This window comes from Moschus berezovskii, chromosome 22 (assembly GCF_049115385.1).
Source record: "Moschus berezovskii isolate FMDL1 chromosome 22, NW_MosBer_1.0, whole genome shotgun sequence".
NCBI lineage: Eukaryota > Metazoa > Chordata > Mammalia > Artiodactyla > Moschidae > Moschus > Moschus berezovskii.
Window position 1 is genome coordinate 12,454,288 of NC_142481.1, and position 25,477 is coordinate 12,479,764.

The 25,477-nt window shown below is 48.7% G+C and overlaps 1 protein-coding gene across 1 annotated transcript; it reads left to right on the forward strand.

Moving 5' to 3' along the window:
• The first annotated feature begins 4,224 nt into the window (after positions 1–4,224).
• On the forward strand, positions 4,225–22,824 carry LOC129546754 (cell adhesion molecule CEACAM6-like). Its single transcript, XM_088830909.1, has 7 exons — positions 4,225–4,570; positions 5,763–6,041; positions 17,898–18,018; positions 19,224–19,252; positions 19,575–19,606; positions 20,223–20,264; positions 20,525–22,824. The coding sequence occupies exons 1-7, from the start codon at positions 4,291–4,293 to the stop codon at positions 20,588–20,590; spliced, it is 849 nt and encodes a 282-aa protein (XP_088687035.1). The 5' UTR covers positions 4,225–4,290; the 3' UTR covers positions 20,591–22,824.
• Positions 22,825–25,477: the final 2,653 nt, after the last annotated feature.

Here is a 25,477-nt window from a genome sequence, read left to right on the forward strand (position 1 = left end):
GGGAGGAGACCTGCAAGTGCACACAGCTGCTCCAGGACGGGACTTTATTCCTCCTGGAGTCAGGACTGAGGACAGGGGCCTCTTACCTGTGAGGAGTCAGATCTCTGCTCGTTCCCAGATAGTCACACCCCCTCCCATCTCTACTCTGGAGAATCCTCTAGTCTCCCTGGAGGGCCTGCGCTGGCAGCTTGAGTCCTTCTCCTTCTCTCAGAGAGCTGACCTGGATCAAACTCCTGATCCTCCATCCCAAGGGAGTGACCACAGGGGAGGAGAGAGCCCCAGCGTGAACTCACGGGAATCGGGGAGCAGATCCTCATCCCAAGGTCCCTGATCCGTGAGGACACCTGGGTCTGGTCCCTGGAGATGTCTCAGCCCCTCCCCCCAAGGTGTCCTGGAAAAGGAGGGGAACTTCTGGAGCAGAGGAACCCAGCTTCTGCAGTTGCTCCATCTCAGAGGGGTTGAGGTCCCAAGGGGGTCTCCCCTCCCCTGACAGAGTCTCCAGATGGAGCTGCCGCAAGTCCTGGCACTGTGAGGAGGCTGAGAGCAGACCCCCGATGGGGTCACAGAGATCTAGGGTGCAGGCCCAGTGCTGTGAGGCGGAGAAGGACGGGGCCTCCTAGGGTCCAGCCCACAGGCCTCCACCGTCTCCCCAAAGCCCCAGAGACCCCATCACGGCCCTTCCTTTGAAGCCTCAGGGACTGAGAGCTCCTCCTGAGCACACATCCACCTGGATGGATGGTTCTCCTGACACTGGGTAACACCCATCCTCTGCCTGGGCTCACCCTGCACTGGGATGAGGTCAGGAAGCCTGGGGACCCACAGTGACACGGACCCCGGCTGATAGCCCCTCAGTCTGGAGGTCAGCGCCCACCTCTGCCCAGGGTGCAGAGCCGGCTCACACCCTTTGGCGTTTCACCCCTGTGCAACCCGTTACATTGTCCCCAGCTCTGCTCATGTCCTCCAGGGAGCAACATTGGGCAGTACAGACAACACGCAGGAAATTAACAGGTGAACTTTGCTTGGGATAAGGAGGTAGAGAAGGAGCTTCATTTCCATCCCTCCCTCTAAACAGCGGTCTCCACCTTAAGGGCACCAGGGACCAGTTTCATGGACAATAACTGCGGAGCGGTGGAGGTGGTCTGGGGATAATTCAAGCGCATTACAATCACTGTGCACTTATACCTATTACTATTCCATCAGCTCCACCTCAGATCATTAGACCCCAGGGGACCCCTCCTCTAACAGACCCTCAGAGCCCCTCCTGTGTGCCCACACTACGCTGCCCAACCTTCTAGGGGCCTATGGGCACCCATGCCAGCTCCCATCCCTGCCTGCAACCACCCCTGGGAAAGATCACAGTGACCACAGGAAAATCAGCCAGGGTGACAGAGGAGGCCCTGTAACAGCAAGGAGGACCTGAGTGGTTTCTGAACCAAGGCTCAGGCAACAGACAGGGAGAGGGAGAGCCTCCCGGAACTTGACCCGAGGACCAGGGAGCCCAGTCAGCCCAGCCGCCGCACCAGGTTCCTCTCTGCCCAGGACACACAGGAAACCTTTCCCCTCTCACCTGAGAACTGCAGCTCCTTCTGACACCCGGTTCTGGGTCTCTGTCCCTGAAAACAGATGCCAGGCTGGTGACACTCGAAAGTGGAGGTCAGGTCCCCTCTCCAGTCATCTCTCATGTGACCCCTTTCTCTCCTCCAGAATCAGTGTGACCTCAGGCAGGGAGTCAATGCAATCTTCTCAGATATTTGAGAACAACAGGAAGACCCTGGGCATCCAGCTGGGTTTCTGTTCACAGGAACAATTACCACCAAAATTTGGAAACCCCTGGGTCTTTGCTTTGTGCTGAGACCCAGACCAAAACACAGCAGAGGCCAACACTGGGGTGGGTGGTGCAGCCTAACTGGTGTTCTGGGGTCTCAGGCAGGCTGGGCAAGTGTGTGACCTGCAAATCTGCCAAAACAGCATTTCTAAGGATGTGAGAGTTGGACTGTGAAGAAGGCTGATCGCCGAAGAATCGATGCTTTTGAACTGTGGTGTTGGAGAAGACTCTTGAGAGTCCCTTATACTGCAAGGAGATCCAACCAGTCCATTCTAAAGGAGATCAATCCTGGGTGTTTATTGGAGGGACTGATGCTAAAGCTGAAACTGCAATACTTTGGCCACCTCATGCGACGAGTTGACTCACTGGAAAAGACTCTGATGGTGGGAAAGGTTGGGGGCGGGAGGAGAAGGGGACGACGGAGAATGAGATGGCTGGATGGCATCACCGACTCTGTGGACATGAGTTTGAGTGTACTCCGGGAGTTGGTGATGGACAGGGAGGCCTGGCGTGCTGTGATTCATGGGGTCGCGGAGAGTCAGACACGACTGAGCGACTGAACTGAACTGAAGGTGTCACCTGGGGGTTCGCAGTCTTCATGAAGCTCCACAGGTGATGCCACGCACCATAGGGATGACATTCCTGTGAAAAGAGTTCCCATGCAACCCCCACCCCCAGGCTCGTGCTCTGAAGGGAAAAGCCAGAAGGGGATGAGGGAGGGCTGTGGGGGAGGCTGAGCATGCCTCTGGTCCAGAGGACTGGGGACCCCAGAACTGGACACCCCAAGTTTCTGCTTGTCCACACAAGTATGTATGTAGGGATGTGTGTGTATAGGGGTGTGTATGTGTAGGCGTGTGTGTGCAGGGGTGTGTGTGTGTAGGGGTGTGTGTGCAGGGGTGTGTGTAGATGTGTGTTTGTAGGTGTGTGTGTATAGGTGTGTGGAGTGTGTGTGTGTAGGTGTGTAGGGGGGGTGTGTGTGTGGGTAGAGAATCACTGCTCTGAAAGGCAGAGGACTCGTCAGAGTTCAGGGACTAGAAATACAGACAGAAGGGGAAGGGGGAGGGGGGCCAGCAGGGAGGGCAGGATGAGAGGGGAGGGAGAGGGCGGGGCCTGGGCAGAGACCCCTCCCCCAGGCCACGTGACCCAGAGAAGTGCTCCTGCCCCGGGGGCAGGCCCAGCACAGAGCGGGAAGGACAGCACAGCTCACACAAGGACTGCAGTGCTCGCAAGGGTTTCTGGACCAGAAGTTCTCCTCAGACAGAGGGACACAGCAGACAGCAGGCACCATGCAGCCCCCGTCAGGCCCTGCAAGCAGGAGGCATGTCCCCTGGAACAGGCTCCTCCTGGCAGGTGAGAGGGGACAATTTTAGGGAGTGGGCCGAGACTGGAGAACAAGAGACTGGCTGGTCCCTGGGGGAGACAGGGCTCTGAGGGGACAGAGGGCTTCTGTTCAGACCCGAGGGCAGAGGACAGGGGAGCAGGGGAGGGCGGGGGGCTCAGCCACAGGAGACGCTGCATGAACTAGAGCTGGTGAGGGGCGGGGAGACCTCAACTGCCGTAGGTTTTATGAGTTATTCTTCACGGAGCAGTAATTGTTGAAAACTGATGACAATAATAACAATTAATTGTGTCACTGCAGAAAAAGACATAACCAGGACAGCAAACTTTGTCCTTACCCAACACCCTAAGAAACTAACACCAGGCTACAGAATTCCAGGGAACACTCCTTCCTTCATCCCCAGGTATTAATATCTGGAGGCTGGTCCTGGCACTGGGTTATAACCAGGATCAGACAAGCCCCTGCCTTCATGGAGACCACGCTCTGGGGGGAGGAAGACAGACAAGCAGAGAGATCCAGAATGTGCTGGCAGGTGCTACAGGAGTCATGCAGGAAACGGAGCAGGGAAGGGTCAGCAAGCGAACACAGAGGGCCTTTAGAGCAGCTGGTCGAGGGAGGGGCAGCTCCCAAGAGGCCCCTGAGTGTGAGCAGGCGTGTGAGGGCAGCGAGGGAGTGAGCCAGGGCACAGCTGGGGAAACAGGGAAAAACGAGCCCAGAGGGGCTGAAGTGATGGGGGTCATGCTGCTGACCTTGAACCACACACACACACACAGTCACACACACACACACACACACTCACACACACACACACTCACATACACTCACACACACACACACACTCACACACACACTCACACACACTCACACACACATACACTCACACACTCACATACACTCACACACACTCACATATACCCACACACACACTCATACACACTCACACACCAAGACTGTTGGATGAAGAGACCTGCTTGAACCCAGGGCACCATTTTCCCCTCCCCCACACTGGTCAGAATATTAACTGGTTTCGCTCTCTTCCCTCCTAATCTCACTCTTAAACTTTCGGACCCTGCCCACTGCTGCTCAGCTCAGTATTAAAACGGTGCCCCCCCTTGCTGCAGAAGGGATGGATGTTGTTCTACTTGCCCACAACGTGCCAGAGAATCTTCTAGGCTATGCGTGGTACAGAGGAGTAAGGGTAGACAACAGCCAGCTAATTGCATCTTACAGAATAGACAGCAATATAACTACCAAAGGGCCTGCACACAGAGGTCGGGAGACAGTTTACCGCAACGGAATCCTGTTGATGCAGAACGTCACCCAGGAAGACACAGGATCCTACACGCTGCTCGTTACTACTTATGATTTACAGACAAAAAGACAGACTGGACACCTCAACGTATACCGTGAGTACTTCCTGTCTAACCTCGGGGAGTTGGGGGGTGAATTCTATTATGACAGACCTGGATGGTGCCTTCAACCCCTCTGCATTACTTCTCATGCTGGGGTTTGAACATTCAGTGCAGGACACACACTGTGGAGACAAACTCCAAAGGGTCAGAAACGCTTTCCAGGAAGCCGGACCCTGCAGACACTGTGTAGAGGGAAGGACGGTCTGATGGAGGGACTTAGCAGAGGGAGAGCACTCTCAGTCCAGCCCCCTGGGTCCCTCCCCGTGACCATGACCCTGAGGAAGACCCTGCAGGACTCAGGGAAGACCCTGGCTTGAGGGCCCCCAGGGATCCTCACGGAGAAGCTCAGCCCCAGGAAGCCCCTCCCAGACCCGGTCCCAGGGCTCCTGCCTCCAGTGACACTGGAAAGCCTGTGCCAGATCCCTAGGCTCCCGAGCAGGTCACCAGCCAGGGCTCAGCCCTGAGAGCCACATCCCCGAAAAGGTGCAACCTGATCCTGCTTCTGAGATTCAGCATAGAGAGCACACAGGTACAAGGTCCCCAGGCTGTTAGTCAACTGCCCTGGGGGACTTGGAGACTCCAGAGAAATCTCAGCACCCCCAGGGAGGAACAGAGAGGAGAAGGAACTCCGGGCAGCTCCTCATCCCCTGGGGTGCAGCCCAGGGAACGCTCTCATGAGGCTGGTTGATGAAACCGGGACAGATGCCAGGTGGTCTCCGATTCCCACCCAGTTCTGCCACCACTAAACTCTGCTGCACAGTCAACCCCCAAGGAAGCCTGTGCTTCTCCCAGACACAGAGCAGGTGGCCTCACACGCTCTGAGCTCAGCTCCCTATGCATTTGTCCTGCCATACACAAGCCTGCCTTATTCTTTAAAGACTCTGTTTGGCTGACAGGCAAAGGATGCCAATTTTGTTTAAAGATGTTTCTAGAGGAGGCAAAGATATAAGGGAAAGTATTAGATGCTCAATGTCCCACTCTTGGCTACCCCATGGACTATAGCCCAGCAGGCTCCGCTGTCCTTGGAATTCTCCAGTCAAGAATACTGACTGGGTAGCAATTCCCATCTCCAGCGGATCTTTCTGACCCACGGATTGACACCAGGTCTGCTGACTGGCAGGCAGATTCTTTACTGTCTGAGCCACCAGGGAGGCTCAGGGATGTCTACTCTCTGTTACCTGCACAGCGGTGCTACCCACCCCCATCATCACCAGCAACAACTCCCGCCCCTGGGAGCATGAGGACACTGTGGTGTTAACATGTGGAGCTGAGACCCAGAACACCTCCTACACCTGGTGGATCAACAGTCAGAGCGTCCCCAGAAGCACCAGGCTGGAACTGTCCGAGGACAAGAGGACTCTCACGGTGTTCACCGTGACAAGGAATGACGCAGGACCCTATGTGTGTGAAGCCCAGAACCCATTGAGTGTCAGCCGCAGTGACCCGTTCACCCTGCATGTCCTCTGTGAGTAGCCTCTGTTCCTACGTGACCTGAGCTGCCCGCCCAAATGCATGCTGCCAGAGGCCAATCCACACCCATCCCTCTCAGGTCCGAGTACATGGCCCGTCACCCCTGGACACCCAGGCTGGACATGACTTCCTGTTTCAGGCAAGTCCAGGCAGGTCCACCTTGAATGAAGACAGGGAGGGGGTGGGCTGCTCTGTCTTGGTGGCTGAAGATCACCAGAATATGAGGCGAGAAACAAATTAACATCAGACTCACAATGAGTGAGCGTGAAGGGTAAGGATTGCAGATTTTTCAGACAAGTATGTGAACAGCTCAGAAGGACCCAGGGGCCCTATACAGACCAGGAACTTCCCTTTCCTCTGATTGCACCAAATGGTCCGGACACCCCACCACTTCCCCTCAGACTTCTGTTATCATCCAGAGGGGAACCTCAACCTCTCCTGCCACACAGCCTCTAATCCAGCCACACCGTGCTCCCGGCTGGCCAATGTGAGGCCCAGCAACATGCCCAGGTTCTCTGTATCCCCAGTCATAACGTGTACTCTCAGATCCTACATTCCCTGACTGGCCTGGATGGCACCACAGTCGGAAAACCAAGGTTCCCAGGGTTGATAGCACAGAGCGGTCCAATACTAGAGTGTTGTCCCAGCAACCAGGCAAGGGTCCCCCTGGCGTGATATGAGGGTCAGAGGAGATGTGTGATCATCTCTTTCCCATTGTCACCTGAATAAAGACTCAGGGCCTTCCTTACAGGCGCCTTTACAGAGGTCACAGAGCCCTGAGACTGAGGAGAGAGCATGGCCCAGGCCCCTGACCCGCTCTCAGCAGTCACCCCTCTGTCTCTCCACAGCCCCAGTGGCACGGCCCTCCCTCCATGCCAGCAACACCGCAGTCACAGAACATGAGGGTCCCGTAGTCCTGACCTGCCTCACAGATGAGACTGGGGTCTCCGTACGATGGTTCCTCAAAGGCCAGAGTCTCCCCCTCACTGTCCTCGGACAATAGAACCCTCACCATAGACCCCGTCAGCAGAAAGGACGCCGGGGATTATCAGTGTGAGGTCTCCAACAGGGGCAACTCCAGCAAAAGTGACCTCCTCAGGCTGAGTGCGACCTGTGAGTAACCATCATTGCCTCCTGTGTGAGTCGTTCAGTGGTGTCCGACTCTTTGGGACACCACAGGCTATAGCTCACTAGGATACTCTGTCCATGGGATTTCCCAGGCAAGAATCCTGGAGTGGGTTGCCATTCGCTACTCCAAGGGATCGTCCTGACCCAAGGATCGAACCCCTGTCCACTGCACTGCAGGCGCTCTTCCCGTATAAGCCACCAGGGAAGGCCATTTTAACCTGGATAACCTTCTTTTATTAATTTCACCAGGAATCAGCCTATAATCTCATTTTCTTCATTTCAAGCAATTGGAACGTGTGCTGTCTCTGCCCTCCTCATCCCCTGATTTCTCCTGGCCCTCTGCTGTGAAGCCTTGTTGCGAGACCGCTGGAAGCAGCACTAGAATCGGTCCAGGGGTTAAGACTCCACCTTCCACTGCAGGGGTTGCCGTGTCCTCCTCCAGGGGATCTTCCCCACCCAGGGACTGAATCCGTGTCTCTTATGTCTCCCTATTGGCAGGGGGGATCTTTACCACTAGTGCCTCCTGGGAAGCCCCAGTGAGTCAAAGCCTAAATCTCCTTTTTCTTATGTGTACAGTGGTGTTCACGAGGCACTTTGTAGAGCTTTGTGAATTCGCGCTCCAATGAAAGTGGAACCACAGCAGACGTGTCTTCAGGCAGTAAGTGTCAGTATGTGAGTTGGCGCTGCTGTGATACAGGCTTACATTCAACTCCAGGTCCCTCCACTTGTCTTTCTTCGTTGCACCATCGTCTCTGCAGTGGAAGTGACACCATTTCCTAACAGGATGGGCGGTGTCGAGTGTGGTGAGAGTTGGGGGCCTTGAGGACTGTAATTTGCGAAACATGAACTCCTCTGATTGTGTGTTGTTATTGGTCGTTAGGTCTCTGGTTTACAGTGCTTTCACGGTCTCTAGTTCTCACTGATTCTCTGGACTGCTGTGTCCATTACTGAAGGTGGGGTGTTGCAGTGTCACTGTTACGACAGAGCTCTTTCCCCTCGATGCTGTCCACTTTTGATTCACAACTCTGGTGTTGTTAGGTGCATAATGCTCTTTCCTTGGTGAACGGAAACTTCTTGGTATGTAAGGTCTTACTTTGTCTCTTGTAGACTTTTTTGATTTAGAGATTATTATATCAGCCGCTCATACAGCCACCACTATTCTCTTTTTATTACTATTTGCATAGAACATCTTTTTCCAGTCTTACTTCAACCTTCTGTGTCTTTGTATAAGAGTCCCTTGAAGAGAGTATAGAGATGGGTCATAATTTTAATCCATTCTGTCAACCTCTGCCTTTAGTTTGAAGGTTGAGGCCATCCATGAGTCAAGGACTTCCTGATAGGAAAGAGCTTCTGCCATCTCGCTACTTGGTGTATGTCCTACATGCTTTATTCATTAATTCCTCTATTACTTCCTCTTTGGTATTTAAGTGATTTCCTTTCTTAAGTGTCATTTTGATTCTATTGTTTCCCTCTCCAATGTATTTCAGTTCTTTCCTTAGTGGTTAACTTGAAAATTACAATTAATATCTTAAGCATATATCTATCGAGTTGAAATACCAACTAGATTCTGTGATGTATATTACAAACAAGGTGCTCCTATACATCTCCATTCCAATTTTATACACTTATTGTCGTAAATTTCAGCCATCTTCATACAATGTGTGTCCATTATATAGATTTATAAATATTGTTTCATGAAATACGTTTGAAATGAGACAGAAAAACAAGCGATTACAAGAAAGACAATAATATTGGCTTAAATAAGGTAGCTACCTTGTGTCACTTTTAGCACTGTTCTTTTTTCCTTAATTAATTTTTTATGGAAGGATAATTGCTTTACAGAATTTTGTTGTTTTCTGTCAAACCTCAGCATGAATCAGCCATAGGTATACATTTACCCCTGCCTTTTGAACCTCCCTCCCCATCCTCTCTAGGATCATACACAGCCACTGTTTGAGTTTCCTGAGCCATACAGCAAATTCCCATTAGCTATCTATTTTACAGATGGTAAGGTAAGTTTCCATGTTACTCTTTCCGTGCATCTCACCCTCTCCTCCCCTCTCCCCATGTCCGTAAGTCTATTCTCTAAGTCTGTTTCTCCATTGCTGCCTTGTAAGTAAATTCTTCAGTACCATTTTTCTAGATTCCATATATATGCATTAGAATAGAATATTTCTCTTTCTTTTTCTGACTCACTTCACTCTGGATAATAGGTTCTAGGTTCATCCACCTCATTAGAACTGACTCAAAGGTGTTCCTTTTTATGGCTGAGTAATATTCCATTGTGTCTATGTACCACAATTTCTTTATCCATTCATCAGTCGATGGACATCTAGGTTGCTTCCATGCTCTAGCTCTTGTAAATAGTGCTGCAGTGAACAATGGGTTACGTGTGTCTTTTTCAATGTTGGTTTCCTCAGGGTATGTGCCTGGCAGTGGGATTGCTGGGTCATATGGTGGTTCTACTCCTAGTCTTTAAAGAAATCACCATACCATCTTCCACAGTGGCTGTATCAATTTACATTCCCACCAACAGCACAAGAGCATTTCCTTTTCTCCACACCCTCTCCAACATTTATTGTTTGTAGGCTTTTTGATGATGGCCATTCTGACTGGTGTGAAGTGATATCTCGTTTTAGTTTTGATTTGCATTTCTCTAATAATGAGCGATGTTGAGCATCTTTTCATTTGTTTGTTAGCCATCTTTATGTCTTCTTTGGAGAAGTGTCTGTTTAGGTCTTTTTCCTACTTTTTGATTGGGTTGTTTTTTTTTTCTGGTATTGAGTTGTATGAGCTGCTTGTATATTTTGGAAATTAACCCTTTGTCAGTTATTTAATTTGCTATTATTTTCTCCCATTCTGAGAGTTGTATTTTCACCTTGCTTATAGTTTCCTTGGCTGTGCAAAAGCTTTTAAGTTTAATCAGGCCCCATTTGTTCACTTTTGTTTTTATTTCCATGACTCTAGGAGGTGGGTCATAGAGGATCTTGCTTTGGTTTATGTCATCAAGTGTTCTGCCTATGTTCTCCTCTAAGAGTCTTATAGTTTCTGGTCTTATATTAAAGTCTTTAATCCATTTTGAGTATATCTTTGTGTACAGTGTTAGGATTTATTTTAATTTCATTCTTTTACCTGTAGCTGTCCAGTTTTCCCAGCACCATTTATTGAAGAGGCTGTCTTTGCCCCATTGTATATTATTGCTTTCTTTGTCAAAAGAAAAGGGTACCCACAGGTGCCTGGGTTTATTTTGGGGCTTTCTGTCTTGTTTCATTGGTCTATGTTTCTTTCTATGTATGGTACTGGCACCAAAAAAAAATTATGTTTTTTTGGTGCCAGTACCATACTGTCTTGATGACTGTAGCTTTGTAGTATAATCTGAAGTCAGGACAGTTGATTCCTCCAGCTCCATTCTTCTTTCTCAAGGCTGCTTTGGCTATTCAGGGTCTTTTGTGTTTCCATGTGAATTGTGAAATTTTTTGTTCTAATTCTGTAAAAAATGTCATTGGTAATTTGATAAGGATCACATGGAATCTGTAGATTGTGTTTAGTAGTATCGTCGTTTTCACAATATTGATTCTGCCTACCCAGGAACATGGAATATCTCTCCATCTGTTTATGTCCTCTATGATTTCTTTCATTAGTGTCTTATACTTTTCTGTGTACCGTTCTTTTGTCTCCTTAGGTAAGTTTATTCCTAGATATTTAATTCTTTTTGTTGCAATGGTGAATGGGATTGATTCTTTAATTTCTCTTTCTGAGTTTTCATCATTAGTATGTAGAAATGAAAGTGATTTCTGTGTATTGATTTTTTATCCTGAAGCTGCTAAATTCACTGATTAGCTCTAGTAATTTTTTGATACTATCTTTAGGGTTTGCTATGTACAGTATCATGTCATCTGCAAACAATGAGAGCTTTACTTTTTCTTTTCCCATCTGGATTCCTTTTATTTCTTTTTCTTCTCTGATTGCTGTAGCTAGGACTTCCAGAACTATGTTGAATAATAGTGGTGAAAGTGGACACCCTTGTCTCGTTTCTGATCTTAGGGGGCTTGCTTTCAGTTTTTCACCATTGAGAATAATATTTGCTGTAGGCTTCTCATATATGGCCTTTACTATGTTGAGGTAGGTTCCTTCTACGCCCGTTTTCTGAAGAGTTGTCATCATAAATGGGTGCTGAATTTTGTCAAAGGCTTTTTCTGCATCTATTGAGATGATCATATGGTTTTATCTTTCAATTTGTTAATATGATGTATCACATTGATTGATTTGCATATATTGAAGAATCCTTGCATCCCTGGAATAAACCCAACTAGATCATGTTTTATGAACTTTTTGATGTGTTGCTGAATTCTATTTGCTAAAATCTTGTGAGGATTTAGCATCTATGTTCATCAGTGATGTTGGCCTATACTTTTCTTTTCTGTGCGCTGTCTTTGTCTGGTTTTGGTATCAGGGTGACGGTGGCCTCATAGAATGAGTTTGGAAGTGTTCCTTCCTCTGCAATTTTTTGAAAGAGTTTTAGAAGGATAGGCATTAGCTCTTCTCTAAATGTTTGATAGAATTCTCATGTGAAGCCATTTGGTCCTGGGCTTTTGTTTTTGGGAGATTTTTGATCACAGCTTCAATTTTAGTGCTTGTAATTGGGTTGTTTGTAATTTCTATTTCTTCCTGGTTCAGTCTTGGAAGATTGAATTTTTCTAAGAATCTGTCCATTTCTTCCAGATTATCCATTTTATTGCCATATAGCTTTCACGGTAGTCTCTTATAATCCTTGTATTTCTGCACTGTCTGTTGTAGCCTCTCCTTTTTCATTTCTAATTTTGTTGATTTGATTCTTCTCTCTTTTTTCTTGATGAGTCTGCTTAAAGGTTTGTCAATTTTGTTTATCTTCTCAAAGAACCAGCTTTTAGTTTTATTACTCTTTACTCTTGAGAAACCTGTATGCAGGTCAGGAAGCAACAGTCAGAACTGTCCATGGAACAACAGACTGGTTCCAAATAGGAAAAGGAGTACGTCAAGGCTGTATATTGTCACCCTGCTTATTTAACTTATATGCGGAGTACGTCATAAGGAACGCTGGGCTGGAAGAAGCACAAGCTGGAATCAAGATTGCTGGGAGAAATATCAATAACCTCAGATATGCAGATGACACCACCCTTATGGCAGAAAGTGAAGAGGAACTCAAAAGCCTCCTGATGAAAGTGAAAGAGGAGAGTGAAAAGGTTGGCTTGAAGCTCAACATTCAGAAAACAAAGATCATAGCATCTGGTCCCATCACTTCATGGGAAATAGATGGAAAAACAGTGGAGACAGTATCAGACTTTATTTTTTGGGGCTCCAAAATCACTGCAGATGCTGATTGCAGCCAGGAAATTAAAAGATGCTTACTCCTTGGAAGGAAAGTTATGACCAACCTAGATAGTATATTAAAAAGCAGAGACATTACTTTGCCAAAAAGGTCTGTCTAGTCAAGGCTATGGTTTTTCCCGTGGTCATGTATGGATGTGAGAGTTGGACTGTGAAGAAAGCTGATCGCCGAAGAATTGATGCTTTTGAACTGTGGTGCTGGAGAAGACTCTTGAGAGCCCCTTGTACTGCAAGGAGATCCAACCAGTCCATTTTAAAGGAGATCAATCCTGGGTGTTCATTGGAGGGACTGATGCTAAAGCTGAAACTGCAATACTTTGGCCACCTCATGCGACGAGTTGACTCACTGGAAAAGACTCTGATGCTGGGAAAGGTTAGGGGCAGGAGGAAAAGGGGACGACAGAGAATGAGATGGCTGGATGGCATTACTAACTCTATGGACATGAGTTTGAGTGAACTCCGGGAGTTGGTGATGGACAGGGAGGCCTGGCGTGCTTTGATTCATGGGGTCACAGAGAGTCGGACACGACTGAGCAACTGAACTGAACTGATTGTTTCTTTTTTTTTCATTTATTTCTGCTCGGATCTTGATGATTTATTTCCTTCTACTAATTTTGGGGTTTTATTGTTCTTGTTTTTCCAGTTGTATTATGTGTAAAGTTAGGTTGTCTATTCCATGTTTTTCTTGTTTCTTGAGGTAGCACTATATTGCTATAAACCTTCCTCTTAGAACTGCTTTAGCTGCACCCCATAGGTTTTGAGTTGTCGTGTCTTCATTGTCATTTGTTTCTAGAAGTTTTCTGATTTCCCTTTTGATTTCTTCAGTAGCCTGTTGGTTATTTAGAAACGTATCGTTTAATCTCCATGTGCTTGTGTTTCTTGTAGCTTTTTTCTTGTCATTGATTTCTAGTCTCATGGCATTGTGGTCGGAGAAGATGCTTGATACAGTTTCAGTTTTCTTAAGTTCACTGAAGTTTGCTTTGTGACCCAAGATGTGGTCTATTCTGGAGAATGTTTCATGTGCGCTTGAGAAGAAGGTGTATTCTTCTGCATTTGGATGGAATGTCTGGTATAAGGATTGATACTCCAGCTTTCTTTGGCTTCCCATTTGCATGTAATATATTTTTCCATCCTCTCACTTTCAGTCTTCATGTGTCTTTAGGTCTGAAGTGGGTTTCTGGTGGACAGCATATATATGGGTCTTGTTTTTGTATCCATTAAGCCAGTCTGTGTCTTTTGGCTGGAGCTGCCCCAGATCAGTTGTTTCCCTCTCAGCCTTAAATGTTTCTCCTCTGACTCAGACAGTGGCCTGGGTAGGGATAAGACCCCTGCTTCAGTTCCCCCACTCACCAAGGGCAGGTCCAGTCCTGCTAACACTCCTGTGTTTCCTCCTAGTTCCTTCATCCTACCATGTTTCCCATGGTTCTATATATTCTTTTCCGCTGGTCAGGTACTCCTCTCCACTCTCAGCTGGTGTTCTGCATGCACTTCTGTCTCTGAAGTATTCCTGACGCATCTGTGGAGAGAGATGTACTCCACGTCCACCATCTTGTTCTTCTCCTGACCACTGTTCTTTATATATTCCTATGGCTTTGAGTTACTGTCCAATGTTTGAACAGTCATCTTAAAGGATTCCCTTTATGTTTCATATGAGGAACGTCTCCAAGGAATAAACTCCCTTGACTATTGTTTATCTAGGAAAGTCCTAATTTGAGCTTCTTTGAAGAAGACTTTTTCTGTACATTGCTTTCCTGGTTGAAATCTTCCGTTTAGGACTTAATTCAGTCATCACAGTCTCTCTGCCCCTGGTCTCTGATGTGAAATTTGCTTTTCAACCTTGTTGAAGATCCATTGTACATGATAAGTCACTTCTCTCTTGCTGCTTTAATCATTCCCTCTTTCCCTCGGTCTTTCAGTGATTTGACTAAATTGTGTCACAACATCTGTATCTTGAAAGATCCTTTTTTGAAGTTCCTAAACAACCCTTGATATGTAATCTGTCATCTAGCTTGGGAAGTTTTAAGCCATTAATTTTTAACATTTTTTTCATTGCTTTTGTCTCTCTCTTCTACTTCAAAAACTGCCATACTGAATATGTTTGTCCACTTGATGGAGTTCGGCGTAATACTTTGCCTAGAGTCACTAATCCTCATTTTTTTCCCCTTTTTACTCCCCAGTCTGAATAATTTCTTTTTATTTCCTGTCTTCACGTTCACTGACGCTTTCTTTTACTTGCTCAAATGTGCTGAGGAATCACCCTTCTAAGTTATTGTTTTTGGTTCTTATACTTCAGCTCCAAATTTTCTTCAACCTATTTAAATAATTTAATAACGAGGAAGAACACATCTTTCTCGAGAAGCAGGTTCTCCTTAGACCTCCCCAATATGGAGACAGCCATCCCCTCACACTAAGGACTCCAGTGCTTTAGACATGGACACTGATTATGTAGCTACCTGGGTCAGTCTCAGACAAGCACGTTAGTAGTAGAAGACCACAACAGAAAGGAGGCTAGTTTTGGACCCTGAGAAGGAAGGCTCATCCCAAGGTGCACTCAGATGGCATCAACCGAGGAACTGGACTTGTCGTCACATTTGATGTACCCTCTTCCCTCTCTAGGGGCTTCAAGGGTGGGGCTAGTGGTAAAGAACCAAAGAACCTGCCTGCCAATGCTAATCCCGGAAACTAAGAGATACAGGTTCAATCCCTGGGTTGGGAAGATGCTCTGGAGGACGAAATGGCAACCCACTCCAGTATTCTTACCTGGAGAATTCCATGGACATACACATCAATCCAAATGATCTGGAACCACAGGCGAAGTTCATGCTCTTCGATAGTGAATCCCTACCTCTTAGAAATCCCATGAACATTCCAATCCAGGTGCAACCAGACCAAGTGACATGGGGACATGCATCCAATGTTCAGTGAATCAATGAGCAGAGTTTACGGCTCACAGAGAAGGTGATGCTGCCCCCACACAATCAACAGTGTCAGGACAGAGGATTCAGGATCCCGTCAGTGTAGAGTCTCCCCCCGGCCAGAGTCTGCAGATGAGACCCCAACTCCCGAGCTGAGCACTCGATAAGTGACCCTCAACACCCCTACATCTTCCCTTGTAATTTCACTGCAAGTGGGTGTGTAAGGAATGCAAATAGTGAGGGTGTAGTCTCCTTTCAGAGCCTGTAGAACCGTGTGTTTAATTAATTACTCAAGACTTAGCCAGTCTCGTCATAGTCTTGTTATTGTTTGTGAGAGCTGTCTGACTGTGGGCAGCACACTGGATCTTGTGCCTGTTTCCTCATCTGTAAAACTGAAGAAGGACAACTGGATTTTAGGGCTGTTCTGAGGCTGTACACCAGGAAGCTGATGAGATTAAAATCCTTCCCTGGATCGCTACATAGAGTCAGCATGCAAGAAACATTTTAACTGGTGATAGTTTGGTTTTCAACATTGTGGTTTTTGACTGCAAAGTCAAACAACTTGATTACATTTTGTTTCACCCACTACTAGTTCTATGCTTCCATTGATTTATTGAACTACTATGTGTCTCAGATCTATGTATGTACAGTGGGGATGACAACCCCTCCCTCATGGGGATGGAAAGATCCTAACAGATGGGTGTGAATTTCCCACTGTGCCAGTCGCACAGGAGGACCTGGAAACAGTTGGCTAATATCATTACTACTAATCAGTGTTAGTAGACTGGAGAGGACCTGCCCTCTACTACCAACAATAGTCATGGAAAGAAAAAACAGAGGGAGGGGGCTTAATGTGAGATGAAGAGAGTCCTTCAAAGACAAGTGAACAGGACGTGGAACCAGCTACAGTGAGAGAATGGAGAGTTAGAGCAAGTCCAAGGTTTCAAATTTGATAAAGAGTAAAATGATGCACAATTGCACTCATCTCACACGCTAGTAAAGTCATGCTCAAAATTCTCTAAGCCAAGCTTCAGCAATACGTGAACTGTGAACTTCCAGATGTTCAAGTTGGTTTTAGAAAAGGCAGAGGAACCAGAGATCAAATTACCAACATCCACTGGATCATCGAAAAAGCAAGAGAGTTCCAGAAAAGCATCTATTTCTGCTTTATTGACTATGCCAAAGCCTTTGACTGTGTGGATCACAGCAAAGTGTGGAACATTCTGAAAGAGATGGGAATACCAGACCACCTGACCTGCCTCTTGAGAAACCTAAATGCAGGTCAGGAAGCAACAGTTAGAACTTTACATGGAACAACAGACTGTTTCCAAATTGGAAAAGGAGTATGTCAAGGCTGCATATTGTCACCCTGCTTATTTAACTTATATGCAGAGTACATCATGAGGAACGCTGGGCTGGAAAAGCACAAGCTGGAATCAAGATTGCCGGGAGAAACATCAATAAGCTCAGATATGCAGATGACACCACCCTTTTGGCAGAAAGTGAAGAGGAACTAAAAAGCCTCTTGATGAAAGTGAAAGAGGAGAGTGAAAAAGTTGGCTTGAAGCTCAACATTCAGAAAACGAAGATCATGGCATCTGGTCCCGTCACTTCATGGCAAATAGATGGGTAAACAGTGGAAACAGTGTCAGACTTTATTTTTTGGGCTCCAAAATCACTGCAGATGCTGATTGCAGCCGTGAAATTAAAAGACACATACTCCTTGGAAGGAAAGTTATGACCAACCTAGATAGCATATTGAAAAGCAGAGATATTACTTTGCCAACAAAGGTCCGTCTATTCAATGCTATGGTTTTTCCAGTGGTCATGTATGGATGTGAGATTTGGATTATAAAGAAAGCTGAGTGCAGAAGAATTGATGCTTTTGAACTGTGGTGTTGAGAAAACTCTTGAGAGTCCCTTGTACTGCAAGGAGATCCAACCAGTCCATTCTAAAGGAGATCAGTCCTGGGTGTTCATTGGAAGGACTGATGTTAAAGCTGAAGCGCCAATACTTTAGCCACCTCATGCGAAGAGTTGACTCACTGGAAAAGACTCTGATGCTGGGAGAGATTGGGGGCAGGAGGAGAAGGGGACGACAGAGAATGAGATGGCTGGATGGCATCACTGACTCGATGGACATGAGTCTGAGGGAACTCCGGGAGTTGGTGATGGCTAGGGAGGCCTGGCGTGCTGTGATTCTTGGGGTCGCAAAGATTCGGACATGACTGAGCAACCGAACTGAAGTGAACTTAAAATTATGCAACCTTGTGCAGTGGGAGAGTCAGGAAGAAGCTGTGATGACAAAACACACAACCACACACAGACCTCAGAGCATTCCCTTCCTCCTCACCAGGCCCCCTCCTTGTAAGACTCCTCTGGATATTCCCTCCAGTGAACTCGGACCCCATTTCCCCTCTCTCTTTCTCTTCTGCTTTCAGGGCAAGAAAATACCCGAGCCCTCAGTGTGGGGGCCATTATCGGCATCGTGATTGGGGTCCTGCTTGTGGTGACACTTCTGGCTGTCCTGGGATGTTTCATTTTCCTCCCAAGAATTCACAGGTACAATGGCATTCCCAGGTGCTGCTTCTGCCCCCAGGTTGACTCTAGTCCTAGAGGAAAGACACCCCATCCTCCAGAGTTTGGCCTGGATCTCCAGGACCTCCCCACTTCCCCATGGATATTCTCTCTCATCCTTCAGTTCCTCCCTCACCAGGTATTGACCTGTGGCAGCTTCCTTAACACTTTCCTCATTTATTTTGTTATTTAGTCGCGAAGTTGTGTCCATCTCTTTTGCCACTCCATGGACTCCTCTGTCCATGGAATCTCCAGGCAAGAATACTAAAGTGGGTTGCCATTTCCTTCCCCAGGGAATCTTCCTGACCCAGGGATCGAACCTGCATCTCCTGCATTGGCGGGCGGATTCTTTACCTCTGAGCCACCAGGGAAGCCTCCTCTATCGGTTAACACAATTAAAACCCCTCCGCCACCTGAGTGCTGTCCTAGTTCCCTATATGTAGGCTGGCAGGTAGTAAGTACTCAGAAAAAGGTATCTCTTCCTGTGTATTTAAATCCAGCTACTCTATGAGGGGCAGTCACAGGGCCAGGATCTGAGGGTCGTCCTCGCCAAGTCCACACTTGGCCACAGAGTGGAAGTCTTAACAGCCACATGGAGTCAAATGCCCCCATGTGGCAGATGCGTTAACAACAGCCCCAGAACATGGGACAGAACATCGTGCCAGGCCAGTGGGTGGTGGGCTGTCTTTTCACTTAAGGTCCAGGTAGATGGAGACAGAGGACAAGGCCTCTGTCACATTTCAGTAGCTCCTGGATGAGGGCAGGTGACCACAGCAGCGACACTGCACTCAGTGAGGTCCCAGAGTGACTGGCTTCCCCCTTCCTCCCCATGCACTGGCCCCGCTTTCTCCATAAGTGTGATGAATCCACTCAGACAAAGCCTTTGGATGGATGGATGCCTTTCCAAGTGCCTTAGGGCATCACTAACCACTCTCTCCTGAACCCTATTAGCCTGTGGTCCTGCCCTTTTGGACTCAGGGCAGATATAGCTTCTTAAGGACTTTCCTCAGCTTCCGTACTGGGCTCTCCCTTCTAAGCAGCCTTGGTGGAGAAAGGAGGTGTCCAGACTCTGCTGGACGTGGGGATCCTCCTGTCCCATGTTCTGACACCAAAGCCTTGACCTCCTTCTACACTCCTCACAAATAAGCCTGTTTCGTTTTTTTTAACCCCGGTTGCCTGCACCACAACAGAGAGAACTCGCCCCCAGCGTCCACCTCAGGTGAGTGTCTGTTCAGCCCAGGACAGCGGGGAGCCCCGGTCAGGCCCTGCCTTGTCTGTTCCTGCCTACCACCCCCAGGGTCTCGGGCCCTTTCTCTGGGGCTTCAGCACAGGGGACCCCAACTGGCTAGTCTGCTTGTCCTATGGGTTAGAATCCTGGGAGGCTCCCTCACCCTCACTGGGGCCTGAAATTGCCAGAGTGTCTGTCCCTTGGTGGGGATCTTTCTCCCATGGTTCTCCGGAACGTAGACTCTCAGCTTCTCCTGAGAGAATAGGCTAAGCTTCCTCACATGCTCAGTGGTAATTCCTGTCTCTGCTCTCAGGATGTGGTCCCTCTGGCAGCTCTGTCTCCCAGGTAAGAACATCCCTTCCTTGTCTCTTCTCCCCAGGGTCCCAGCTTCACAGGCTCAGGGGAGGAGGACTATACAACCCTGACACACCGCGCACACCCCTTTCATGCAAGGGTAGTTGAAAGTCGCTCAGTCACGTCCAACTCATGCAACCCCATGGTCTGTAGACCACCAGGCTCCTGTGTCCATGGATTTCTCCAGGCAAGAATATTGGAATGGGTTACCATTGCCTTCTCCAGGGGATCTCCCCGACCCAGGGATCAAGCCTCGGTCTCCCACATTGCAGGCAGATTCATTGAACTGAGCCTCCAGGGAAGCTTGTAAGGGTAGTTAGGATATGGCAAGTTCCACCAAGCTGGGAGCTGGATGCACTTCAGGGACGTGACCACCCACCACCTTATCCTGAGGCTGCCCTGGTCCCCTGACTTGACCTCAGGAGAACCCTGGAGTCGAGCCAGGAATACAGTGGGCACTGGATCATCAATCAGGGGACCCAGGCTAACAAGGGTGGGAAACAGCCCAGATAGGATTTGGGGTAGGGGCTGCAGACTTGGAGATGGCTGCTTGGGAGAAATGACTCTCCTTCCCTCTTTCCATCTGCCTGTTCACTCCCATGCCCAGGCCTCCGCAGCTGATGCCAGACCACCAGTTCCCATATACCAGGTGAGTGTGGGGATCCAAGTTGTGGTCCAATAAGCCCAAGGGGCCGAGGAAATGCCCCTTGCACACCTGACTGTGCTTGGAGGTCCAAGAAAGAGCAGGAATGATGGAAAAGGGATGAAGAAGAAGGGGACCTGGGCCTAAAACCTCTGACACAACCAGACCCCCAACAGAGCAGCCCTGGAGGACCCGGGGCCGGGAAGTCACTGGGAAGTCGTCTGAGAAAGTTACACAAGCTCTGAGGCGTCAGTTTTCTTTTGCAGGAATTACTACGCCCCGACACAAACGTTTACTGTCATATCAACCACAAAGCAGATGTGGGTCCTTAGTTCCTCCAGACACGTCTCCTTACGGACTGTGGGAAAGAGCTTATCTGAGACCCAAAACCTGAGTGAGGTCAAGAGGTGGAGACTGAGGCACAGAACCAGCTCTGAGCCCTGAGGCTATTCGGGAACCTGCGCCCAGGCTCAGGGTCCTTCTGGATTCCTGGAAACCCTAACAGGCTGCCCTGAACCCTGGATGGACCAGAACTCAGGCTGTGATTCCCAGTCGGGGGAGGTCCCAACAGGGCAAGTGACCGGGCCTGTGACCCACTGTGGACCACCCGAGATCCAAATCAAGAGCACTTTCCTTCCCCTGCTTGCGAAATACACTGCCCTTGGGTCCTGTCCAGCAAGAAATTCACCTGAATCTCTGCTCCAGTTTCTCCATGGTCCCACAGGGAAAGTATTAGCTCTAGTTACCTGACCTCCCCATCTACTCCCTGGGGGAAAGGAAGGGGAAGATTGTGAGAGTGGAGGTGGGTCATGCTAACAGGAAAGGAGGGTCACCAGACCCTTCGCAGCCACATGGGCACTCGGCAGTCCTCACACTGCCCTGGGGTCCCAGACACCTCCCAGTGCTTGCTCACTTGGAATGGAGTCTCTGGAGCACCGAATATGGGACCATCTGAGACCCACTAGAACACGAGTCAGGAAGGATGAGTCGTGGGTGAGACAGATATTATGGGTGAGGCCCCTTTGCAGCTTCTTGGTGTCCTGAGCCCTCTGGCTCTCCTCACCAGGCCCTGCTGGCCCCAACTGGTGGCTGTCTCAGATGAGTTGTTCAGGCGCTAAGTTGTGCCCGACTCTTTGGGACCCTGTGTGGACTGCAGCACTCCAGCCTTCCCTGTTCTTCACTTACCCCTGAGTTTGCTTCCACTAATCTCCACTGAGTCAGCTATGGGACAGGAACTTTTGTCTGTCCACAGATCTAGGATCCAGAATGTCTACACTTTCCATGGGTTTCTGTTGTTTCCCTAAGGGCCTAAGCCCTGAGGACATCGTTCTCTCTGGGGGGACCCAGAGGAGCAATCAGAGTCACCCAAGTAAGAGGGACCCAGAAGCCATGCTCTGACCAAGGCCCTCCCAGGAACTTCCTGTGACCTCTGTCCAGTTCCCGCTGGTTCACACTTTGTTCTCCAATGTCGATCATGAGGCTCCCCCCGCCACACACACACACATGCACACACGAGCCTCAGGGCGGAGTCACAGGGCTCTACCTAAAACTCAACCTGGCTACCACGGCAAAGGGCCCACCTTGCCTCTCCTCAAAGTGTCCCAAGGGCCTTTCCCACCCAGATCTCACCTGCAGCCCCCACCACACACCGGAGCTGGCAGTTCTCAGTCTCTCCCTGAGGTCCCTGTGACAGGTGCTGTTCTCATGTAGGTCCGCTTGGATCAGGAACCCACACACACAAATAGAGCTGGTGTGTGCACTAAGGCGGAGCCCACAGTTGACAAGCATGCTCTGCCAAAGTGTCATTTGTGCCGAGAGGAGAGGAGAGGTAAGAAAAACCACCTGCAAAGCTTCCGATCATGATTTAGGTCTAAATTACTCCTTATCCCCCAGGCACACAGTCTTGGATGAGTCAAGGTGACACCTCTTGACCATCCTTAATGTTCTGTAACAGTTCAGTTCAGTTCAGTCGCTCAGTCGTGTCCGACTCTCCACGACCCCATGAATCACAGCACGCCAGGCCTCCCTGTCCATCACCAACTCCCAGAGTTCACTCAAACTCATGTCCACAGAGTCGGTGATGCCATCCAGCCATCTCATTCTCGGTCATCCCCTTCTTCTCCCGCCCCCAACCTTTCCCAGCATCAGAGTCTTTTCCAGTGAGTCAACTCGTCGCATGAGGTGGCCAAAGTATTGCAGTTTCAGCTTTAGCATCAGTCCTTCCAATGAACATCCAGGATTGATCTCCTTTAGAATGGACTGGTTGGATCTCCTTGCAGTACAAGGGACTCTCAAGAGTCTTCTCCAGTACCACAGTTCAAAAGCACCAATTCTTCGGCGATCAGCTTTCTTCACAGTCCAAATCTCACATCCATACATGACCACGGGAAAAACCATAGCCTTGACTAGATGGACCTTTGTTGGCAAAGTAATGTCTCTGCTTTTCAATATACTATCTAGGTTGGTCATAACTTTCCTTCCAAGGAGTAAGCGTTTTTTAAGTTCATGTTTGCAATCAGCATCTGCAGTGATTTTGGAGCCCAAAAAAATAAAGTCTGACACTGTTTCCACTGTTTTTCCATCTATTTCCCATGAAGTGATGGGACCAGATGCCATGATCTTTGTTTTCTGAATGTTGAGCTTCAAGCCAACATTTTCACTCTCTTCTTTCACTTTCATCAAGAGGCTTAATGACCATAAATTTAGTGGCACAAGTCTACCCAAGTCGAGGTGTCAATATGACCCTGTTCTTTCTGGATTCTACAGACAGTTCATTTCCTTGCCTTTCCTAGCTATGAGAGGTGGGCTGTTTTCCTGGGTTTGTGGCCCCTTCCTCCATCTTCAAAGCAAGCAGTGGAACATCTTGAAGCTCCCCAAGCTCTCCTTCCATCATCCCATCTCCTCTGGCTCTGCTTCTCTTGCCTTCCTCTTTCATTTATAAGGAATATTATGAAAGTATTGGGCTCAGCCCGAACATTCCCCACCATAATCTCCCAGTCATGTGACCTGAATTTCATCTGTAGGTTTCCTTAATCATGGGGCACATTTCTCGGGTTGTGGGCTTGAGGTTGTGGATATCTCATATGGTTCTTTGCTCTGCCTACCACTCCTCTCAAGGCCGTGGTCATCATCTTCCCTCACTGCAATCTGCTCTGGGCAGCTTGGGCTTTGTCATGCTGATGTGGGGTCAAGTCCTGCCATGATGTCCACAGCAATCTCACTGGCCCTGAGCCCTGGAGATCGAGGCCGGTCCACACTCCCTGCAGCTCGCCCCACCTCTTCCTTTCGGTGAAGTGAAAGTTGCTCAGTCTGTCTAACTTTTTGCAACCCCATGGATCGTACCCCTCCAGGCACGTCTGCCATGGCATTCTCCAGGCAAGAATACTGGAGTGGGTAGCCATTCCCATCTCTGTAGGCTCATCAAACCCAGGTCTCCCGCATTGCAGGAAGATTCTTTACTATCTGAGCCACCATGGAAGCATCTTCTTTTCTAGCAATGCCCAATTTTTCAGAATGAAAAGAAAGCAGATGTGAATCAAACACCACAACTCCCAAGTCCCTAGGTAGCTTGTGTTCATCAGCACCATGGACAGTGTCTCTGCTGTGCTCATCCCAGGGGCTGCAGCAAGAAGGCCTCAATAAGGGGCAGCTGAATATCCTGCCCATTTCTATTCTATAAGGAAGATGAACATGGTAGAAGGTGTGCAGGGATAACCCACTTTGCTCTAGTTTACAAATGGGGAAAACTTTCTGCTATCTGTGTATTAGTTGTAGCTACACCCATGATAACTCCCAGGTGAATGATTTGTGCACCCGGAGCATATCCCCAAGGAGTCTAAGAACTAACTTTTTCCTCTCAGAGTATCTCCCCACCACTGTCAGATAACCGGCTTGTCTACAACTTGGAGGGAGCATATCATGATTAAGTCCTGACCCTCGGTACCTGACCTTGGAACAGCCATCACCAAGCCTGGAGGCCCCCCTGAGCACAGCCTCCTATTCCCTCACTCTCCAAATGATCCCCCCTCCCCCAGGAGCAAGACTGAGCAGAACACCTGGGCTACCCTCCCAATTGCTCCAGACCGAGCCCCGAGCCTGGTGTGAGGGCTTCTGTCATCTCTCCATGCTTCCAACAGAGCAACGGTCCTGCTGAAGGACAAGTGGGGCCCGAAGACCAGTCTCCAGGGTACAATCCGTCACCCGAGGGCTCCTCTGTCTGCCTGTGAACCCCAGGGAAGAGAAGGAACTGGGACTCCCACAGTCACCCCAAACTTCCTCTTCTCCATAAATGTACCATTGACAGGGGTAACTCTGACACCCAAACCCAGCACTATGCTTCCCAAGGGCTCAGGTCTAACCCATCCGGCATCCCTAACAGTCATGCAAAATGCTCAAGATACCCAGAATAATGGTCACCAGGGTCCCAGGGGCCTCCCTTACCTTCCATGGGGACAGACTGCAGGAATCACCCGGGCTCGGGTGCACCACCTGTGGAACCATGGTGTTTAAATGGAGCAGCAGAGGAAGCTACTGAGGGTATCTCAGGGGCCTGGCATCTGGTCAATCACAAGGGCACAGCCAAAGGACTTCATGAAAAGATGAATGGAAGGATGGGTAGGGGATAAAGGAGGGATGGGGTGTGGCAGAGAGATCGACATGTAGATGTGCTATCTCCTCCCAGAATTTTTCCGTAAAGGGTGAGGATCTTGGAAATGAACATTTCCCTATATTCCCCATGTAAATGCAGTTTAGTGGATACAGTGACATTCAGCGTGCACACATGTTGACCAGGACTCCAGTTCTAAGAGGACCCCTGAGCTGGGAGCTCGGATATGGAAGGATTCACCTGTCCTGCTTCTGCTGAGTCCACTGGCCCACTCCAGGCCTGGTGTAGGGAGCTTCATACCTGTGTGCCGAATGAATGAGCTCCTGGGTCATACTCCACGGGGGCCGAGATTTGTGGTGACGATGTTCACTGCAGAGCTGATGGTCAGTGTGAAAGGCAGGATGCTCGCTAGTGGCTGTTCCAGAATGAAAACAAATTTGTCTTGAAGTCACCCCAATGGCAGAGCAGGTCCTCAGCCTGTGGAAAATCAATGTTTCAATGGTGTTCTCGATGTTTGAGAAAGAAGGACATGAAAAGAAGACCTGACAACTTCAGGAATAACATTTTATTCTGAACTACTCTTTTTTTTTTTTGAACTACTCTTAGTAAATAT